The sequence below is a fragment of the Genypterus blacodes genome, unplaced genomic scaffold (genome assembly GCF_046128005.1).
Source record: "Genypterus blacodes isolate CSIRO-AG114 ecotype Tasmania unplaced genomic scaffold, CSIRO-AGI_Gbla_v1 ptg000072l_1, whole genome shotgun sequence".
In the NCBI taxonomy this organism is placed as follows: Eukaryota; Metazoa; Chordata; class Actinopteri; order Ophidiiformes; family Ophidiidae; genus Genypterus; species Genypterus blacodes.
This window is the reverse complement of record NW_027466882.1, coordinates 273,727-291,621: the sequence shown is the minus strand read 5'-3', so window position 1 is coordinate 291,621 and position 17,895 is coordinate 273,727. Positions and strand designations below refer to the sequence as shown.

At 42.7% G+C, this 17,895-nt stretch overlaps 1 protein-coding gene across 1 annotated transcript; it reads right to left on the bottom strand.

Moving 5' to 3' along the window:
* Nucleotides 1–600: 600 nt before the first annotated feature.
* Nucleotides 601–17,298, bottom strand: kcng2 (potassium voltage-gated channel, subfamily G, member 2). Its single transcript, XM_076157205.1, has 2 exons — nucleotides 16,513–17,298; nucleotides 601–2,123 (listed from the first exon to the last, which is right to left on the bottom strand). The coding sequence occupies exons 1-2, from the start codon at nucleotides 17,296–17,298 to the stop codon at nucleotides 1,290–1,292; spliced, it is 1,620 nt and encodes a 539-aa protein (XP_076013320.1). The 3' UTR covers nucleotides 601–1,289.
* Between the last annotated feature and the right edge of the window lie 597 nt (nucleotides 17,299–17,895).

The following is a 17,895-nucleotide window of genomic DNA, read 5'->3' as shown; positions in this document are numbered from 1 at the left end:
CTGGCCCAGACTACAACTGCAGAATACACAATGATAAAATTGTGTACAATGTAAAATGTACATTAATGATGTCATTTCAGACGGTCCCCTGAAGTTTGAGACCACTAGTCAAAATACTTACTAAATACTATTATACCTATATTTTGAATTATCTTCTAGTTTAATACAGATTGGAAGGAGGTCCATAACACTCAACACTCCTTGCTCTTCTTTGATCTTCAAGTAGCTCTTGCAAAGCTTTCAGGTTTGTTTTGGGTCGTTATCCTGCTCCATCCAAACCAGAGGGTCTAGCATGTCTCAGAAGAATGGAATGGTACTTCTCCTTTGATTCTTCTCTTTACATAAACTCTTCGTCTCACTGCCATACATCTCAAACTTGGATGATAGGACCTGGTAAATAGGACTTTTATTTTCCAGTAATCTACTGTGAAATGACAAGTGTTTGTCCTTGTTTTCCTTCCCGTGGTTTAGAGACTGATACTCGTCCTTTGAGACCACTACAGTTTAGACTCTTGTTCTCAATTCAGCACATTCTGAATCTGTGACGAGGTTGCTGTTCTCTCTCGGTTGACAAAGCTTTTATTGATTGTTGTTCTGATAATGCGGTCAATTTTGCTCTGCCCTCCTGTATGTATATATATCAGCGTTGCAGGTAAGACAGATTGGTCCACTATCTGATCTGATAACATCCTTCTGTGATTTGTTTTAGTCATATTATTGTACGGGCTTTAAAAATGGATCGTAAACAAACTGCGCCATGACCGTCGTGTGGTTTTTCATTGGTGAAATGAAAGAAGGAAGCCTACAGTAACAAAGTAGCTTTCTAACTTTCCTTAGCTTGTTCCTTGTCCTCTCACCTACTTCCCAGCATGTATCTACTTTGTGTTATGCAACAGTAAACAATGTTGTCATCAATATCAATGTACACAATGGACAATAACAGAGATAACACCAGAGGGCACCAAAAATGTGTGCTACTTTCAATTGTCCTTGCACAGATTTACCTCAAGTCTGAATCGCAGTCAGTGACAGTAATGCCTTGATCATCTTTATAATGATAGTCATGAATATTGAACTGTACCATCTTTTAAAGTCAAATTTGTCAAAAACTCTGTAAAACCCAGTACAGATAAGAGTCTTGTGCACAAGCCCTGCACATCAAAACAGAAACTCGGAGTTTCTGAGAAGAAAATCTCATCACAGTTCATCTTGCTGCATGTCAGCGCTGAAGTCCCAGCAGTGTGTGTGTCACAGCCTCCCCGGCTTGAACAGAGACACACAGGCACAGTCTAAGTTTGTACAGACTTTCTATTCTCAGCAGCCTTCTGTAAAGCAGCAGCCATGGACTTCCTTCGCTGCACAGTGGCGGCCGCAGCCTCGGCGATGCCGTGGTAGCTGTCCGTCTCCTGCGAGTCGTCACTGTTCTGGGACTTGGTGCTGTCCTGTGAGTCCGGCTTCTGCCTCAGCGCCCGAATCTGCTCCTCCTTCAGCTCCACATAGGAGCGAGAGAAGGTGTGAAAGATGGAGGTGACGGGGAAGGCCATGAGCAGGATGCCGCTCAGTATGCTGCTGAGCGCCACCACCTGGCCGGGGATGCTTCTTGGCACCATGTCTCCGTAGCCAACTGTGGTCATGGAGATCACCGCCCACCAGTAGCTCCCCGGGATGCTGGTGAATTCCTGCTTAGCGCCCAGCTCACTCTCAGCAAGGAACACCAGCGGGGAAAAAAGGGCCATGGCCACACACAGGAACAGCAGCAGAAGGCCGAACTCGCGTGTACATCGCCTCACTGTGAGTCCGAGCGTCTGCAGGCCCAGGGAGTGACGGGCCAACCTCATCACGTAGAAGATTCTTAGCGCTCGTAGGACACGAAGTACCAGCCCAACTTTCTCCAAGTAGTTGTTCCCCGAGCCCGTAGGCTTGTCTCCCACCGACAGAGAGTCCACGATGAGGGTGACGTAGTAGGGCAGGATGGCAACCACGTCGATGACATTGAGAGGCGTACGCAGGAACATACACTTGCTTTGCGTCTGAATGAAACGCAGCAGGAACTCCAGGGAGAACCAGGCGACACACACCGTCTCCAGCACAAAGATGTTGTAGCACCTTTGGGAACACTCTCCCTGTAAGAATGAAGAAGCACATAAGACATAAGACAGAGACATTAAGAGAGCGCGTTGCCCCGTATAACAGCCGTAACAGCCTTCAGCATGAGACATTTGGGAAAGGCAAAATGATCATCGCGCTTCAGATAAGGGACGTGTGAAGACAACACACAGTCATTAAAGGCTGTTTGATTCAGGGGCTCAACGTTGAGGGAAAGAGGTTGGAAAGGTTTGATGATATTGTTTTTGTGCGGCTTCTGCCTTTTTGAGTGTGAAGGAATGATGACAGCTGTGAGGTTTACCAAAAGTGTGTGTTCAAGAGAGGTTCATCTAATCTCTATGTATCTCATCTCTATGCTAATGAGAGTTTAGAATGAGGGCAAGCTACGAGGAGAAGAAGGCGACCATAGTGCCTTCTTCCTTTTGTGCGCCTTGTTTATCCAAATTTTCGGTGTTCTTTAAATGGCTCAAAAACCTGCCAAGCAAAGTGAACTGAGACAAAATAACTCAAAACCCCAGGTGCATCGACGGCACAGTGGCTTTGGAGGAAAGTCCTGGATTTCTGTGTGGATTTGGCCTTTTCTGTGTGTCTGCATGGGTGCTCCAGTTTCTTGTACACGCGAATGTGAGTGTGCGTGACGTCTGCTGTGTCGTAGAACTTGTACCCTGTCTGTCACCCAGGGAATGCTGGGGAAAGGCTTGGGTGGATGGAAGGATAATTGGAGGGAAGTGTATATGAGACCTGAATGATGACATCATGTGTCAATTGTGAGTCAGGTTGTACATTGGATCAGGTCAAAAATCCACCTATTGAGTTTGTGGGGATATCAGACAATAATGTGTTCTTAATTCTGATTGGTCTATTTTCAAACATCAGCCACTATATACAATACAATCTGAAACAAACTGTAATGTTAGTGCTTTGATACTGGCCAATCAGAGCGCCTGGCCTTCAGTTCCAACAGCAAATGAAATCCACCGTAACATTCTGATCCTGTCACATTCTACGAAAAACAATCATGGAGATTTAGTGGCACATATGAGGGCGACATAATGGGAAAGCTGCTGTTCTTCCTTTATACAGCACCACAGTCATGGAGACAAACTAAAGGTGCAAATGAATGTGCATAACTATAAGTGTTTAATCAGGGCATTTCCAATAGAGCTGCTCAGGGAACACAGCAGATGCAAAGAAGTCTCTGATTACAGCATGCGAGGCATATATCGTGTTTTTGCCGCTGCGACACAATATTTGCTAAAGCTATTAAGCAGTGCGGTATGTAAATACCCGCTCAGCAAAACCGCTGCTTAGATTAATGTGATTTTGAACATGCGAAAAAATGAAATGACACAAACTATATCAATAATATTGAGTGTGTGTTCTTGGAAAACAGGCTATGATGATGAAAAGTGGTATATTGATCAGTGGAGGCGTGTGTGTGTATGCAAACGCTGCATTCTCACATTTGTATACGAAGGAATCAAAAGTGTGTGTGTGTGTGTTTGTGTGTTTTTGTGAGAATAACATGATTGAGAGTCTCTATTGGAAGACGTTTAGAGTGTTGTTAAAATTTACAATAGTTAATCAGATCTTCAACAGTGAGCTCAGTGAATTTATGGAGTTGTTTGGCTTCATGCATTATTTTGCTGTTTGGCCTAATATTGGTCATATTTATGCATTCCAGGATGTTCATACTCTGCTGAATATTGCTACAGTCAGCATGATAGTTTCTTTCCGATGGAATATATCAGCTAATAAGGTGTAGATATCCAATAACTGTAAACATCTTTCTGTTTGGGTTCTTTCCAGGCTTTCTTGTCTCTCCCATAATTCGGCCTTAGCTGTGTGTGTGTGTGTGACCTGATGACTGTGCAGGATACACTTTATGTCCGGGCGATCCATCCGACTTGAACTCGCGCCGCTCCTGCAGCAGAGCAATTTGCCACCACAAAACTATTTATCTCTCTGCAATTTTCAGTAGAATGGCGTTTCCGCACTGAAACGGGCAATCTGAAAGCTCTGTCATCAAAGCACCGTGATTTAAATTGGAGCTGAAATCCGCCTGTTTACCACATGCTGTCATTTCACATCCAAAGCAATAAAAAGGATGAAGCCAAAACAAATAAATGTGTTCCCGTCCAAACCCTTATGGAGCTCTGTTCACATGCTAACCATTATGTTTCACAGTCGTCCTGCTCTGCTGTTTATCTGACTGTAACACATTTGAAACAGATACTGGCTCTTTCCTCAAATTTGTCCGCCCTGTTTGTTTTTCTTCTCCGTCTGAGGCTTTCTGGCTGAGTGGATTTTCCACTCCCTCTGCCCAGCTCGTACTGAATGGCCTCTGATGCGCGCAGAGCTGCAGAGGATCAAATTAAAAACACACAATTATCCGTTCCGACGATCAGAGGACTCTGACCCTGTCACAGCTGAAGACAAGCATGCAAAGCAAACAATGCGGGAGGTGGCGGCTCACCTCTGATCCTGCAGGCATGTCTGAGTGAGAGTGATTCACAAACAGGCTACAACTCCTGTCTGTTAATGGACCTAATCCTGTTTATTTACCCTTCCCTTTTTTTTTCCACCTAGCCTAGGCTTCATTGTGTGCCTGCTGAGTTTCAGTGCCCTCCCACTGCAGAGGCTCTACCTCCCATTTCATCAAACAGGAATCTTATTACAGCATACAAACATGATTGCATAACTGCTGCATGGATCCTCAGGATCTTGACCCATTTTGACCCTCAAATGTTGGCAGTGGAAGCTTTAATTACACAGGCTATTACTTTCCACAACATATTCACAAAGATATAATGACCTTATAGTAGAGAAGAGGGAATGGAACACCTGTTGGCCCTGATACTGCTACTACAGTTCACAAGGAAGGAATGGTTACTGGTTCTCAATCTGTGCCAATAACAGTTCAGCCATGTTTTTCCAATGTTTTTAAAAGTGAAATGAAACTACACAACATCACAATTTCTTCATTTCTGTTTGACGTTACAATCAACACTTAATACACATCACCACTGCTGCATTACTTAGATTTGAATGCCTGAGGTTTGAGTAGGAGCCGCGAGGTGACTTGATGCTCTGAATGCACTTCAGGAGCAGCCATGACCGCGTCTGCTCCACAAGGAATGTGTTTCTCCACTTCCTCACTCAAGATTTTGACAACCTTTGTGTCTTTGAAAGCAACATTTTGTTGATTTTGCAATTGATTCCGTGACTGCAGATTTGCAAAAACGTGGAAGAACTGTTCCACGTTAACTGTTCGTGCCCATACGGTAAACTTCTCAATTTCAGCGAGGGATATCACAATTAATCAATTATAGTCAACAACTTGATGAAAATGAATCGATTAAAAATGCACGATTTATTGACAATCTCATCCAAACAGTATCTGATCTCTGAGTCCACCTTCGCTTTGTATATCTGATATTCAGCACCATTTCACTTTGCACCACGCTGGTCTAAGTCACTTGTAAAAGCGCCACTTGTCAAAAAGCGGTTTTATTTTGTGGCTGACATAACTGGACATTCTCGAGCATTAAGTGCTCAACCATAAGCGGACAAATGGACTGAAAATGGTGCTATTACCTCCCGCTTTTTACTGACAGCATGAAGTAAAATCGTACATCAACACAAAAGACACTGTGTGCCTGTTCGACACAAAGTTAAGCTTCAACACTTAGACACACACACACAGAGACAAGAGGGCTGCAAGGATGGCTGTATCACTGAAGTTAGTAAGCTTTGTAGTTCATAAATATATGCAAAGGAATGATGTAATCAATCCCTTGTTGCTTGACTCAAGCGTGCTTAACTACACTGGACGAGGCTTCTAGAAACATCTACAGCTTCAGCCATCTGCACAATAATTGTCGTGAAAACTCAAAAAGGGGTTTGTGGTGAAGTGTGTGAAGTTATGAATCTTGAAATAAATGTTAAAATGTGCTTAACAATGAAATACTACATATAAAACATATCAACCTATGTTATTTACAACAACAAGCTGTGATTGTTGCATACAATTACTAACATAAGAAGGGAATGAGGGTCTATGAGGCTCTCCTGTAAAAAAAACAAATGTAATTTCAGTGAGGGGCAGTGTTGGTCAGTGATGGATGGGTACTGATCAACTCAAGTGTAAAGTGCAATCCCCAAGCAACCCTGAACAGGATGAATAGATATAATAGAGAATGGATGGAATCTAATCTAAAAACAATGTTCAATTCAAAACACAATCAGGTTGGTTCAATAAAAAGATCAATAAAAGAACCAAATATACTAAAGACTATTGTTTTTACACCTGCTTACAGCTGGGTGGGCGAATTATAATTAGTGGTTATCTCTATGTCAAAGTGACAGTGTGGACAGCTGGAATCCAATTTTGATCAAATTTGGCAGGAGGATTGGTTTAAGGGTCAGGACCTTCACTGTGAAGGTCAGCCTGATGTCATAATCCCCCCCTAAGGTCCATCCATCTTCTTTCATCTTCTGACATTTTTAATTTGAGAGTTTCCTCTTGAAATTTGAGAATGTCTGGATAATATCTTATCTTTGTTTTTTGCCATCCCCCACTCCCAATTTGCCACCAAAGTTGAGTGGGTGCAAATCATTTATGCACACCTGCTTCACTTCTTGAGCAAAAAAACAACAGGGACATTTTTTCAATGACTTCTGGCTCTTATGAACCATAATACACTTGCAAAACATGTGGCACAGGAGTAGCATCTCTAGTTTATACTCATTTTTCTGGTGACTTTTAAATTGAATTTTTAAAAGGAGCAGAAGTGAAGTGGTAAATCTCAGACGGTGACAGACTAAAGCAGCAATAAAAGAGGCATTTCAGGGTCCACAAGTCAATAAAAGTCAATAAAAGCCCAATAAAGCCCAATAAAAGCCCAATAAAAGCCCAAAAAGCCCAATAAAAGCCCAAACAACAGCCCAATAATATATAATAACAGCCCAAACAAATGAGAAGTTGCTGTTTGATTTCCTAATACTCCGTTGTTGTTTTTGTTCTGTACAGATGGCAGCACCTCTACAGGGGTTATGGCTTTTTTTTTAAGGTGGACCGTAAAATTCTAATTAAAAGAGTACGGCCTCATTAAAAGAAAAGGAACTGTGCACTCTTGTAAAAGTGTACCCGCTTAAATTTACAAGATTATTGAGTGTGGTGGTCAGTAAGTGCTCTAGTGTCGCGTGTCTTTAAACTACACATCTAGATTTCTGGATAAATTTTCTGAAGTTGCTTTTTTGAAAACTCAGCCTGGACAGAAGGAAGCCTGTGACTTCCTAAATTTCGAATCCTTGACAATCACTGCAGAAACCTGCCTACAACCCTTCACTTCTTTTATGCTTGTATGATTACAGGTCCTCTGTCTAAAACTGACAGAGATTATTGCAATTTTGGCACTAAGAAAGACTTATGCATCTCCCCCCCCCCACCCCCCTGAGAACTGATCAATTCTTTTAATCATTTGGGTAATTTATTTCTTTTTCGATAAGCTGAAAACACTGCTATAACTATAACTCACAAACAGGGCTTTGGCTTCATTCCAAGCAATTTAGCTGCTTGTCAATTTATATTTATTATTGTTGGTTCTTTGGAGTGCGGCAGAACTCCATGGGTGCAATGATTTCTGTTCTTTCCTCGACAAAAACACAACCTGGCAACCCACAAATAAGCAGTAGCCAGGTAACATCTGCATTCATGTGTTTTTACAGTATATAACTTTAATATGTTTTATGTGATCTACAGATTTGTATATATTCTTGTAGGGCTCCATTTTGAAACCTTTCTAATGCTTGAATGAGCAACAAACACATTCTGTCTCCAGCGAGTCTCCTTGCTGCACACTGACACTGTGACACTGTGACACTAGCAGAGGACTAATCAAAAGTGCCAGTGGGGATTTTTTTAGGAACTTTCCTGAGCTGCATGTTGGTTCAGATCACACATTTCTGATTGAAAATCCTGTTGCATCTTTTGGAACTTTGAATTTCTCTAAATTGTTGCAAATTAGTTCAAAGGTTTTGATCTTAAAGGGCCCAAAGCTAAACTGACAGGGCAGTCCAGGACCGCACCAATGGTTTTGTCTTACAGGATGCAATTCTATCTATAGACATCATCCTTTGACACCGAATGAGGGAAATAACCAAGAGTTGAATAAATGCTGGCTCCAAATGCTCATCTTCATGCGTATGTGTACGTCTGACCACATTACTGGAGACCAGATCGTGTGTAATAACCAGGCACTCATGCACATCCACCTTATTTATGTCCCGTTCCCATTCCTCATGGGGGTTGTTCAAGTTTCACCTCATCTAAATCAGTCTAAAGCACTATCAATATTAATGGCTGTTGTCCTTATAGACGGACTTGTATACGGGTTCTTTCACTCTCTATCGCCCACATACACACACAGCAGAAATACAAAGTAGTGGTTTAGTCGTCTTCTTCATTTAGCAAGAAGCTCAGTTGTTGTTTTGCTTAAATAAGTAAGTGTAATGTAAGTCAATAGAGCTGAAAATATGTGATTTTATGGTAGAAGGATGATTTTATTGGTGAAACAATGGAGCAAAGCTGTTTGGAGGGGAATGTCTTTTCAGTTATACGTTTTTTTGAAAGGAACATTGCTTGCTTTGTTGCAAAAGTGGGGGGAAATAATTGAAATAATGTGGCATTGTTCCAGTGTGTGGCGCATAGACACGGAACCTGCGACTGTCTGCCTAATGCGAGGAGGAGAAACATTTGTAACACTCAATTCAGCAGGATTTCGCTGAAAGTGTTGATCATGTTGAGAGGCTGTTCAGCGGGGAGTCCGCGCAGCCCCACATGCAGGAGCAATTACAGCAAACACAAACACACAACCTTTTTGTTAGCAGTGAGTAACCCAGATTTACCGCATTGTGCATCAAACAAAATCTAAATACTGCATAATTAAAATGTCAATTAGTTTGGCAGAAGGATATAGGGAGATAATAGTGATTAATGAATAATATAGCACTTTTGTTATTCTAGTCTGGTTGACATTGATCCCCTAATTATCCAGTCAGAACAACAACAACAATGTATTTACTACCTGAAGTCTACATTTTAGGCTTCATAGATTGCCCTTCATACCAATCTGACCCCTGCACCCTCTGTCCCTCTCCCTATATGTGTTTCTGTGGAGGGTTGGCTTTATTATAATCCTCCTGAACAATAAAACCCTCTGACAGCAAATGGACGCCAGTGGAGCCACCATTATTATAATGGTGGCACCACTGGGAAACAGTGTGACACCTGCCACTATCTGTGGAGAGACTGATGGATTCTGCTTGTGGTGGAGGGAGTGAGTGCAGCCTACAGTTAACCTATCAGGCGACTACCTCACCAGCTGCCACTGTGACTTCATGTGGAGCGACACGCCTCAATTTAAGGAACAGGCCTGAGGGTGCAAGACCTGCTCATGGGCACAAGGTAAGGAGTTCAGACATTAGGAGGGATCTCAGAGCTCTGGGGGAATATCGCTATGTACACATATTAATGATTTCAAAGCTTAACGTCAACACCAACAACTAACCTTTGTTATTGTAGAAGTGCTTTTGTATTAGAGAATCAAATTGGCTAAGAAAACATAGATATGAACAAAGATTCTTTCAAATTAGATGAATGAAATAATGAATTAATAGTTAAAAGTGTTATTAAGAGCTAACCTAAACACTGCATGTCATCATTCCTCAGCACCATGATGGATTGCTTGTTTCTCAGAGCATGAACAGCATCACTGGTGTGTGAGAGATGAGTGATGTGCATTTTGTGCCTTTTTAACACAGACAAAGTTCCTGGCAGATTTGCACACATTCATCTTTCACCCATCCGTGACCTCTGTGGTCGGCTCACCAGGCCTCGGTATTGATGTATGATTACAGTGCAGCCTCTTTGAAAGATGCCGGGATTTACATCAGAATAGAGTATTTTCAGCTGGGAGATATGAGCAAGAGAGTGAAAGGTTGCATCCACAGCCAGAGCTGCGCAGGAGAAAAATGGGACCTGAGCGGAAAGATGCTTATGTGAACCCGCGTAAGCACTTTTCAGGAAGAAACTACAGAAATCGACAAAACACTGAAGACGTTTAAACCTCTCCCCCCCTGAGAGAGAATGAGGGCCCATACAATCTCAAATGCAATGCAGCCTTTTTTTGTTTTTGGTTTATCTGAGAGATAGAGGTTTGTCAGCCACTCAATCCCTCTCAGTGGGCCACATTAGATTACACAGACAGGCTGAGTGCTTTCCATTTCAGGAAGCTCCTTAAAAACATTTGGTTTTGTCTAAACTCACTCCTCCTCCGGGCTCTAGTGACCGAGTGCACACACGTAGTGGTTTCTCTGAGCTTAGCTTGCGTTGGCCCCGTGTTTCAGAGTACTTTGGGTGAAGATCCGCACGCCTGACAGCTTGAAACGTGACAATATCCTTTATTCATTTTCCAATTTCAAATGTTTCAGGGATCTTGGGCCAAGACTGATTTTCCTTGGGTAATCCCAGTTGGCAAGATTACTAATGTATAGAAAATTGTACCTTTAATTTAAGCATTAATGGATGTCATTAAATGGAGATCAAATGCTCCACGTACAGCCATTAGTCAGGATGGTTCAAGGGAGTGAAGCTGAGTATATGACAGCTTACAAGGTTGTTAAGAAGTAGAAAATCTGTGTTTCTCTGTCCTTTGTTGTGGGAAAACTACAGAAATACAAATGAGGTGTCTCAAGCTTTACAAATAAATACAATACATACTAAACTGTAGTAATGTGTTGGTGAGGAAATGTTTATTTCATTAGTTCCATTACAATGAGGAGGATGTGTGCAGATGTAAATGACTGCCTATCAAATCCTTCTGCCAATGGATATTATAATAGAGGGGGACGAGTGGGCGTACTCAATTGAAAGAGCTGAGGTAATTAGCCGAAGCAATTCACCAAGTTGAGCTGAATTCCACAGAAGTGTTCAGTGACATAATTGCTACGCTTGACATTAGCCAAATGAGGAAAGCACAGGAAATGAAGCCCACTCACACAGCAGCACCTACGTGACTTTGGAGAGGCCAGACACTCCGATGCTTCTTCTCCTAACATGGCAATGAGCAAAGCACACATTCCACAGCCACTTCCTGACACTGACACCTCGGCACACATCCTGACTGCTGGGAACGCAGCAGCAACACCTACGTGCTGCCTGTCTTCAGACGGATGTGATGTTGTGAATAGGTGGAATAGCTAGCTCAAGAAAAGGTTCAGACTTAGATTTTGATCACATTTCTCTAAAGACACAGACATCAATCAGCTGTGTCGTATGTATCCTGTGATGGACTATCAATGTGATGGACTATGATGAGTTTGATTATATTCATTTCCTCTAACCTGTGCTTGTCATTAAGAATTGTGTAATGTGAACTCAGGTAATCTGTGTAAGGTTTAAGTAAGATACAGAGAAGCCTGCAGATTCAGAGAGAGAGAGATTTGGAACACAGGAAGCTCACTAACAAGATCCAACTAAGGTGATCTATAACTGACAAGTTCAGATTCTTCTTCTTCCACAGCGGGGAGGTACGAAGTTCACATGCTGAGTCAGATAGTATGAGTGGACAATGCAAGACAATACAGAGCACTGTGTTGTTGAGTGGAATGTCTATCAAAAGACAGTGATATCAAGTCCAGAGGTTTTCAGGATCAATGAGTGAGTCAGGGGACTGTATGCATTCTATGTTGTACATCAAGGTTATTGCAGGATGTGATCACTGGACTAGAAGAACTGGAAGAAGTAGAGATTGAATAATCAATATGGGAAGATGCCACTATCATATCATCTGCAATGTACAGGAAGCATGAAGAAGGATGTGCCAAAAGGAGGGGACCACCAACCAGAAACCATCACAAAGGAGGAGATACACCCACATTTTCAACAGTTTATAATGCATGTTGATCCAGAGTTAGGGACTCTAGTGCAGAGGTGCAGATAGCTAACTGGTTGCAGTCTATGGACCACCGAAGCACTTGAGTCCTCAGCTGAGTAATGCCTTGTATCACAACTTTTATCTCATTTACTTAATAAATAGCTTAATTGTGACCTCTCTCAACTGGGAGTCCTTCTTGCCGGCCTGAAGATTCAGAACACAACAACTATCAATAGGTGCAGTGTAGCTCAGATCCCGATATTAATCCAGATGAATACCACTAAATACCATTGGCCGGACCATGAGAGCAAGCGGCCTTACATTAGACCAGCATTGTATTTGTGCTACAACATGTCTCATCAAGTCTGAAACATGTTATCATAGACTGTGTACCAAATCTAATGCCATGGTAATAGCTTAATTGTGGCTGTTGTTATATTTTGTGTTAACTACTTTCCAGATAAGCTACATGACCTGATGAAAATACACATTGGTAAGATAATAAAAACACAATATTTGCCAATATTCTTACGTAATTTTGAATCTTAACTCAGTCTATCATTCACGCCGCCTTTGAAGCATCTTTATTAGTCCGTATTGACTTTTGCTTGGTTTTTGTTCAGGTGGAAAAAAGGATCAGACTTGTTGCATCTTCAATTCAAAGGTGTGTGTGACTGCAAGTAAAGACTCAAATTTGGGGGAATCGTTGCTTCTGTGTTTAGATTACATCATAGAATTACATGCGTCTGATTCGAGCCACATGCTAGCATACCTGGTGTAAATGTAGCACATAAAAAAACAACAATGAAAGCTGCGGAGAAACATTTGTAAGAAAAAATAAGAAATCCAGAATAAAAACATGACTAAAGCAAATGTTGGCAATGCTGAGCACAAAACAGCCACGAATGCCAACGCCTGTTAGGCAGAGATAGAAGTATGATAATGATACCGCTAACCTACACTGTGGTCTCTAATTAGATCTGCGAGTGAGAGCGGATCCACCTGTTGCTGCTGTTCTTGGCTTTTATCTCACAGGGAGAGAAACAGCGCTGCCTTGTTGGCGCTAACTACGCATTTTGACACAGTGTGTGACAAGTGGGGCAAAAGGTATATTAAAGCTGATAATGTGCTCCTCCAAGCCTTTTCATGTCCGCTTCTACCTCAGAGACTTCAGAGGCCCCGGCAGACCCGCTTTGTGTCGCGCTAATTCGCCCCTTGAATGACAACGGCAAAGCTGGTGTATGATTAAAGAAAGTCCCTGCAGCTTCTGCCTCCATCACAGCTCTGTTTGTGTATCAGAAGCGGAGTGTAACTTTGGTAGCGCAAAGGCTTCAAAGGGAAAATCAATGGAGTAAACAAAGCTGAACTAAGACTGGCTGGTACACAAGCTTATATCCAATTATGCTATATGAGGTGTCATCTGTCATTACACACAACGGGATTCTGCAGCTCTGACTGAAGCATCGGGTGAGACGGAGAGTACGCTAGCGGCAAACATGTACGGAGGGTTTATTTCATCTGGGGCCAGCTGGGGATGATGGTGCTATTTCAACTCAAGTGGCACCAATTAACCATGCACAGGAGCTCTCACTCCTCCTCCAAAAGAACTCTGCTACTCTGTTCATTAGGAGTGAGAGCTGAGTCTGAAACAACAGCGGCAAAACAACCCCAAAACACAAAGGCTTGTGGGAATAATGAGGTGGCTGTCATGAGCTGGGAAAGCAAACCGAGAGCTGTGTGAGAGAGAAACTGCAGCCAGGACTGACACACACACACATTGAAATGTACTGATTCATCATTTCTTCTACATTATGACCCCCTCGGGTTGGGACTCAAGTTGGAGGACTTGGACACGACTCGGCCTTGAGTCACAAAGATGCTCAGTGGTAACTTGATTTGAACTTGTTTGGGACTTGAGCGCCATTACCTGAGATTGATTTCCGACTTGAACAACAGCGCAGCAGAAACACATCCACACATGAGGACAACAGGTTTATGTTCAGCACAATGAAGTATAAGGTAGGAAAGGAAAAATGTAAGGTCTCAGGAGGATAAGCATCCGTTGTGGCATATTTGTTTCACAGCCACTTTCAGAAACTAACACCTTGTTAAAGTAGACGTGAGAGTCACTAGTCAGGCAGCAAGACAAGTCTATACCAAATGACAAGGCAAAGTAACTAGAATAGTACATTTAAGCAATTCATGGGCGTTGGAAAACACATGTTCAGTACTTTTTAAAGGAGGAAAACAACCACCAATATGTCATGTCATATTTAGTGCATTTCAGCAGCAAATAGTTGTATCTTTGTTGCAGGTATCAAGTCTTTCTGAGTTCCATAGTTTGTTATTGATAACTAAGGCTTCTCTTGGATTTCAGGTCTGAACTATACGAACACAAGTATCACATATGGCCCGTTTAATAAAGAGGCTGTCAGCAAAATGGATACAAGCAAATCAGAGGTACTCACACACACACACACACACGTGATGCAGAGAACGCTTTGTGAGTGTGTATCACAAAACGCCAGAGGAGAAAGAGAAGTGAATTTTACACACACACACACACACACACACACACACACACACACACACACACACACACACACACACACACACGTGTTTTTCATTTTTCCTATTAAGCGGTCAGCCTGACTTGGATAAGGTTTTGGTAAATAAGCTTTAACTGTGAGGATTAAGACTTCCTGGGTAAAATTTGCATAAACCTCATGTTATATAACATATATCATGTTATATAACAACAACAAGGTTATTTCACATTCATTTGAGGAGGCAGAATAAATTCAAATTAACAGCATCTCTTAGAATATATGCAGAATAACATAGACAGTGAATGATAGAATTTGAATTTAATCCTTAGGTCCATTCATTCACTGACAGATAAATATATGAATATTCTTTGTTGTTGCCTTGCCGCGTTGCCGTGAAGCAAGGCATGCTGCAGTGACAATGAGCAGCAGAGACACTTAAGATTGCGGTATTTAAGAGCAGGCGGAGGAAGCTTTGCTGTCCCTGAGCCTTTGCCTCTGTCTCTGTCACGATGATTTACAAGAAAGCCCGTGAAGACGCTGCATGTGGGCTGCTGCATCAACATAATCTGAGTTTCTACTGGAGCAGATGTGAAGGGCGACGCACGAGAAACAGCATCCCGAGGCTACTGTTAAGTGAAATGACGTGAATCTTAAGCTTGGGTTTTGTTCCTTTTACAGTTTTGCATGTTGTTTAAGTCCTAAACACTGTCTATGTCATCTTTTTTTTGAATGTAATTGCTTTAACAACTCCTCTGCAGTTATGCATCACTGAACCACTGTGAGAGAGCAGAGACGAGCTCCTAACACATAAAAACACATCACTTCTTACTTGTGATTTATTGTAGCGTTATGTTCACCTATGGGAGCAAGCAATTCATAATGTGATGTTACTGTCTGACTTACTACTTTTCAGATTTTGTTACGACAATTGGCATTAACCTCAAAATCAGCGTGCCAGCTAACGTTGCTACCAAAGTGTTTATCATCACGCTGATCGAATCAAACAGCTGTGATGAGATTAATCCTTGTCCTGTGAACATTGCCTCTAAAATGTCACATTATCAGGAATTAGCTTCCTTGACTATAAATCATTTTTGATAATTCAATAGTGTTCTCATTGCTTTGAAGACCCTCAGGCCACATTCGCCCCTCACACACTTCAATCAAAGGCCTCCTCATTGCCAGGGACTCTCCTATTAAATCCATGTTACCTCCTTCCATGGACAATAATCATCCATTTTCCGGCTTAGACTGTTTTATTATAACCTTTTGAGTGGGCTTTTACTGTGTTCCTGGTGCAGGTATGCATTTATGCAGGGTTTTTACACTTATTGACATTTAAAAAGTAGCCTTTACAACTGCTATGGCAGCGTAAACTAAACTTTTTTAGTGCAAAGATCATGAGTAAGAAACTTAACATTAACATTAACATCCACTCAGCATGTCTGACAGACCACTCATTATTTAAAGGCCTCTTTTGAAAGTGCAAAAGAATATTGATCCACAGCATCAATGTACACATGGAATGAAAACTGGCTGTTTTGAGTACTGTCTCTTTAAGAGCTGCTCCCGAAAAGCTAAATACTCACTAACTAACTCTATACTTGCTGCATGTGTTCAACAAAGCGGTGTGTGCAGGTAGATTAATCTACATGTTGATGTTAAACATGTGACAGAAGTGAAGGACAGTTGAGGACCTTTGGCTTTATATCACTGGATGCTTAATTCTAAAAAGCATAAAGCTCAAAGTGTTGGAAGTGTTTCCAGTTTTGACGATGCTGTACACAAACAAGATACTAGAGACGGGTAGGATTTTGAACAAGGTGATTGCTGGTGTTATGAAAGTTCTGACTGAGCTTCTTCCTACCTAAGTTCTTCTCACAGTAAGGTTGCAGTAGTGTGTCGCAGAGTGAACTCACCCTCTCCTCTTCCTCTCTGAGGTCTGGCATGGTGCTGACACAAAGCGTCACCGCTGTGATGGCTACAAATATCACTGACAGACATGCAAAGATCTTCCCCGGCAGGCCTGAGTGGGGGTTTTCCACCATGTCCCTCAGCTTCTTCATGCAGCCTCCTGCACCCTCCTCCTGGCCGGCCGCCCCAGGGGGCTGCTGAGACTCCTCACAAGACTGCGGGGTGGTGAGCTCGGCTTCCTCCTCCTCCAGCCTCTGCTGCTCCTTGTACTCCTCTTGCCTGAGCCGCAACTTCCTGAGGCAGCACCAGTCCAGGTTGTCCTCTTCGACCCCCCAGTACATCAGCTCCTCCTGGAAGGACAGGGCGCACATTTCCCTCAGCAGACGAAGCTTCCCAGCTGCCAGGAAAGTGACGATGGTGCGGAAAGCAGAGGGGCTTCGGTCAAAGAAATACTCTTTGCGGCTGCCATCATAGTCATCGCACACATCCATGATCTCTGCTTCATTGCTGCAGCCGCACAACTTGCCCAGCCTTGTCAGGGGGAACTCCTCCAGCGTGGACCAGGGGATGTGGTACTTGATCCCCCCCACATTAATATTGGCCACTCCATCAGTCAGGACGAGTTCATCTCCCTCCTGCTGGCGAGGCTGAGGATGCAGCAGGTGCCTGGCCCTCTTATAAAACACACCCTTCTTGGCGGAGACCTCTTGGCGGTTCTCGAGGCGGTTGAAGTGAAAGGTGGTGAACTGGTGGTCGGTGTTTCCTGCCAAAAAAGCCACCTCCTGGTACATCCCTGCCACTTACAGGGGAACCCGGTCCTGCACGATGCAACGGGACAGCAGCTTCACAGGGTCGGTAAGGTGATGAGGACCTCGTCACCCATTCAGCAACACAGCACGGCTCTGTAAGAAAGAGAAAGACAAGTGAGGACAGGCAGGTTATTGCTCATCTAATTCAAAGACAGTCACTAAGGCTTCTTAATGTGACTGATGTAGAGTCTCCAGTCCAAACGAGTGCGTGAGAGGACACCAGGACAAACACAGGAAGGACACGTCAGGCTGACACATACAGGAATGATTCACAAAAGGTATTAAGTCTGAACTCCAGAGTCCTGTGTTCAGTTATGTCTTCTACTAAACAGATCAGAACATTTAGATATAAAGCAGTCCCTGTGTGTATTTTTGGCGGAAGCTCAAAGAATAACAAGTTGACTGTGTCTTGGTGCAGGAGAATTTATAACGTTTTGCTATTTAATGCAGCAGGCTGTGGAATGAGACTATTTAAAGCTTTATTAAACAAACTGCTGGACATCAACAAACCTGGAGCAAAACATCATCACGGCATGCTGAGCTGAAAATGGACTTAACTTGTGTATTTACCATTATTTC

Bases quoted from the DNA above. Each gene is read 5' to 3' on its own strand.
- kcng2 (XM_076157205.1), bottom strand. From the start codon at position 17,298: ATGTACCAGGAGGTGGCTTTTTTGGCAGGAAACACCGACCACCAGTTC. The intron at 2,124-16,512 runs GTGAGTTCACTC...TCATTCTTACAG, and splicing joins TCAGAGAGGAAGAGGAGAGG to GGAGAGTGTTCCCAAAGGTG.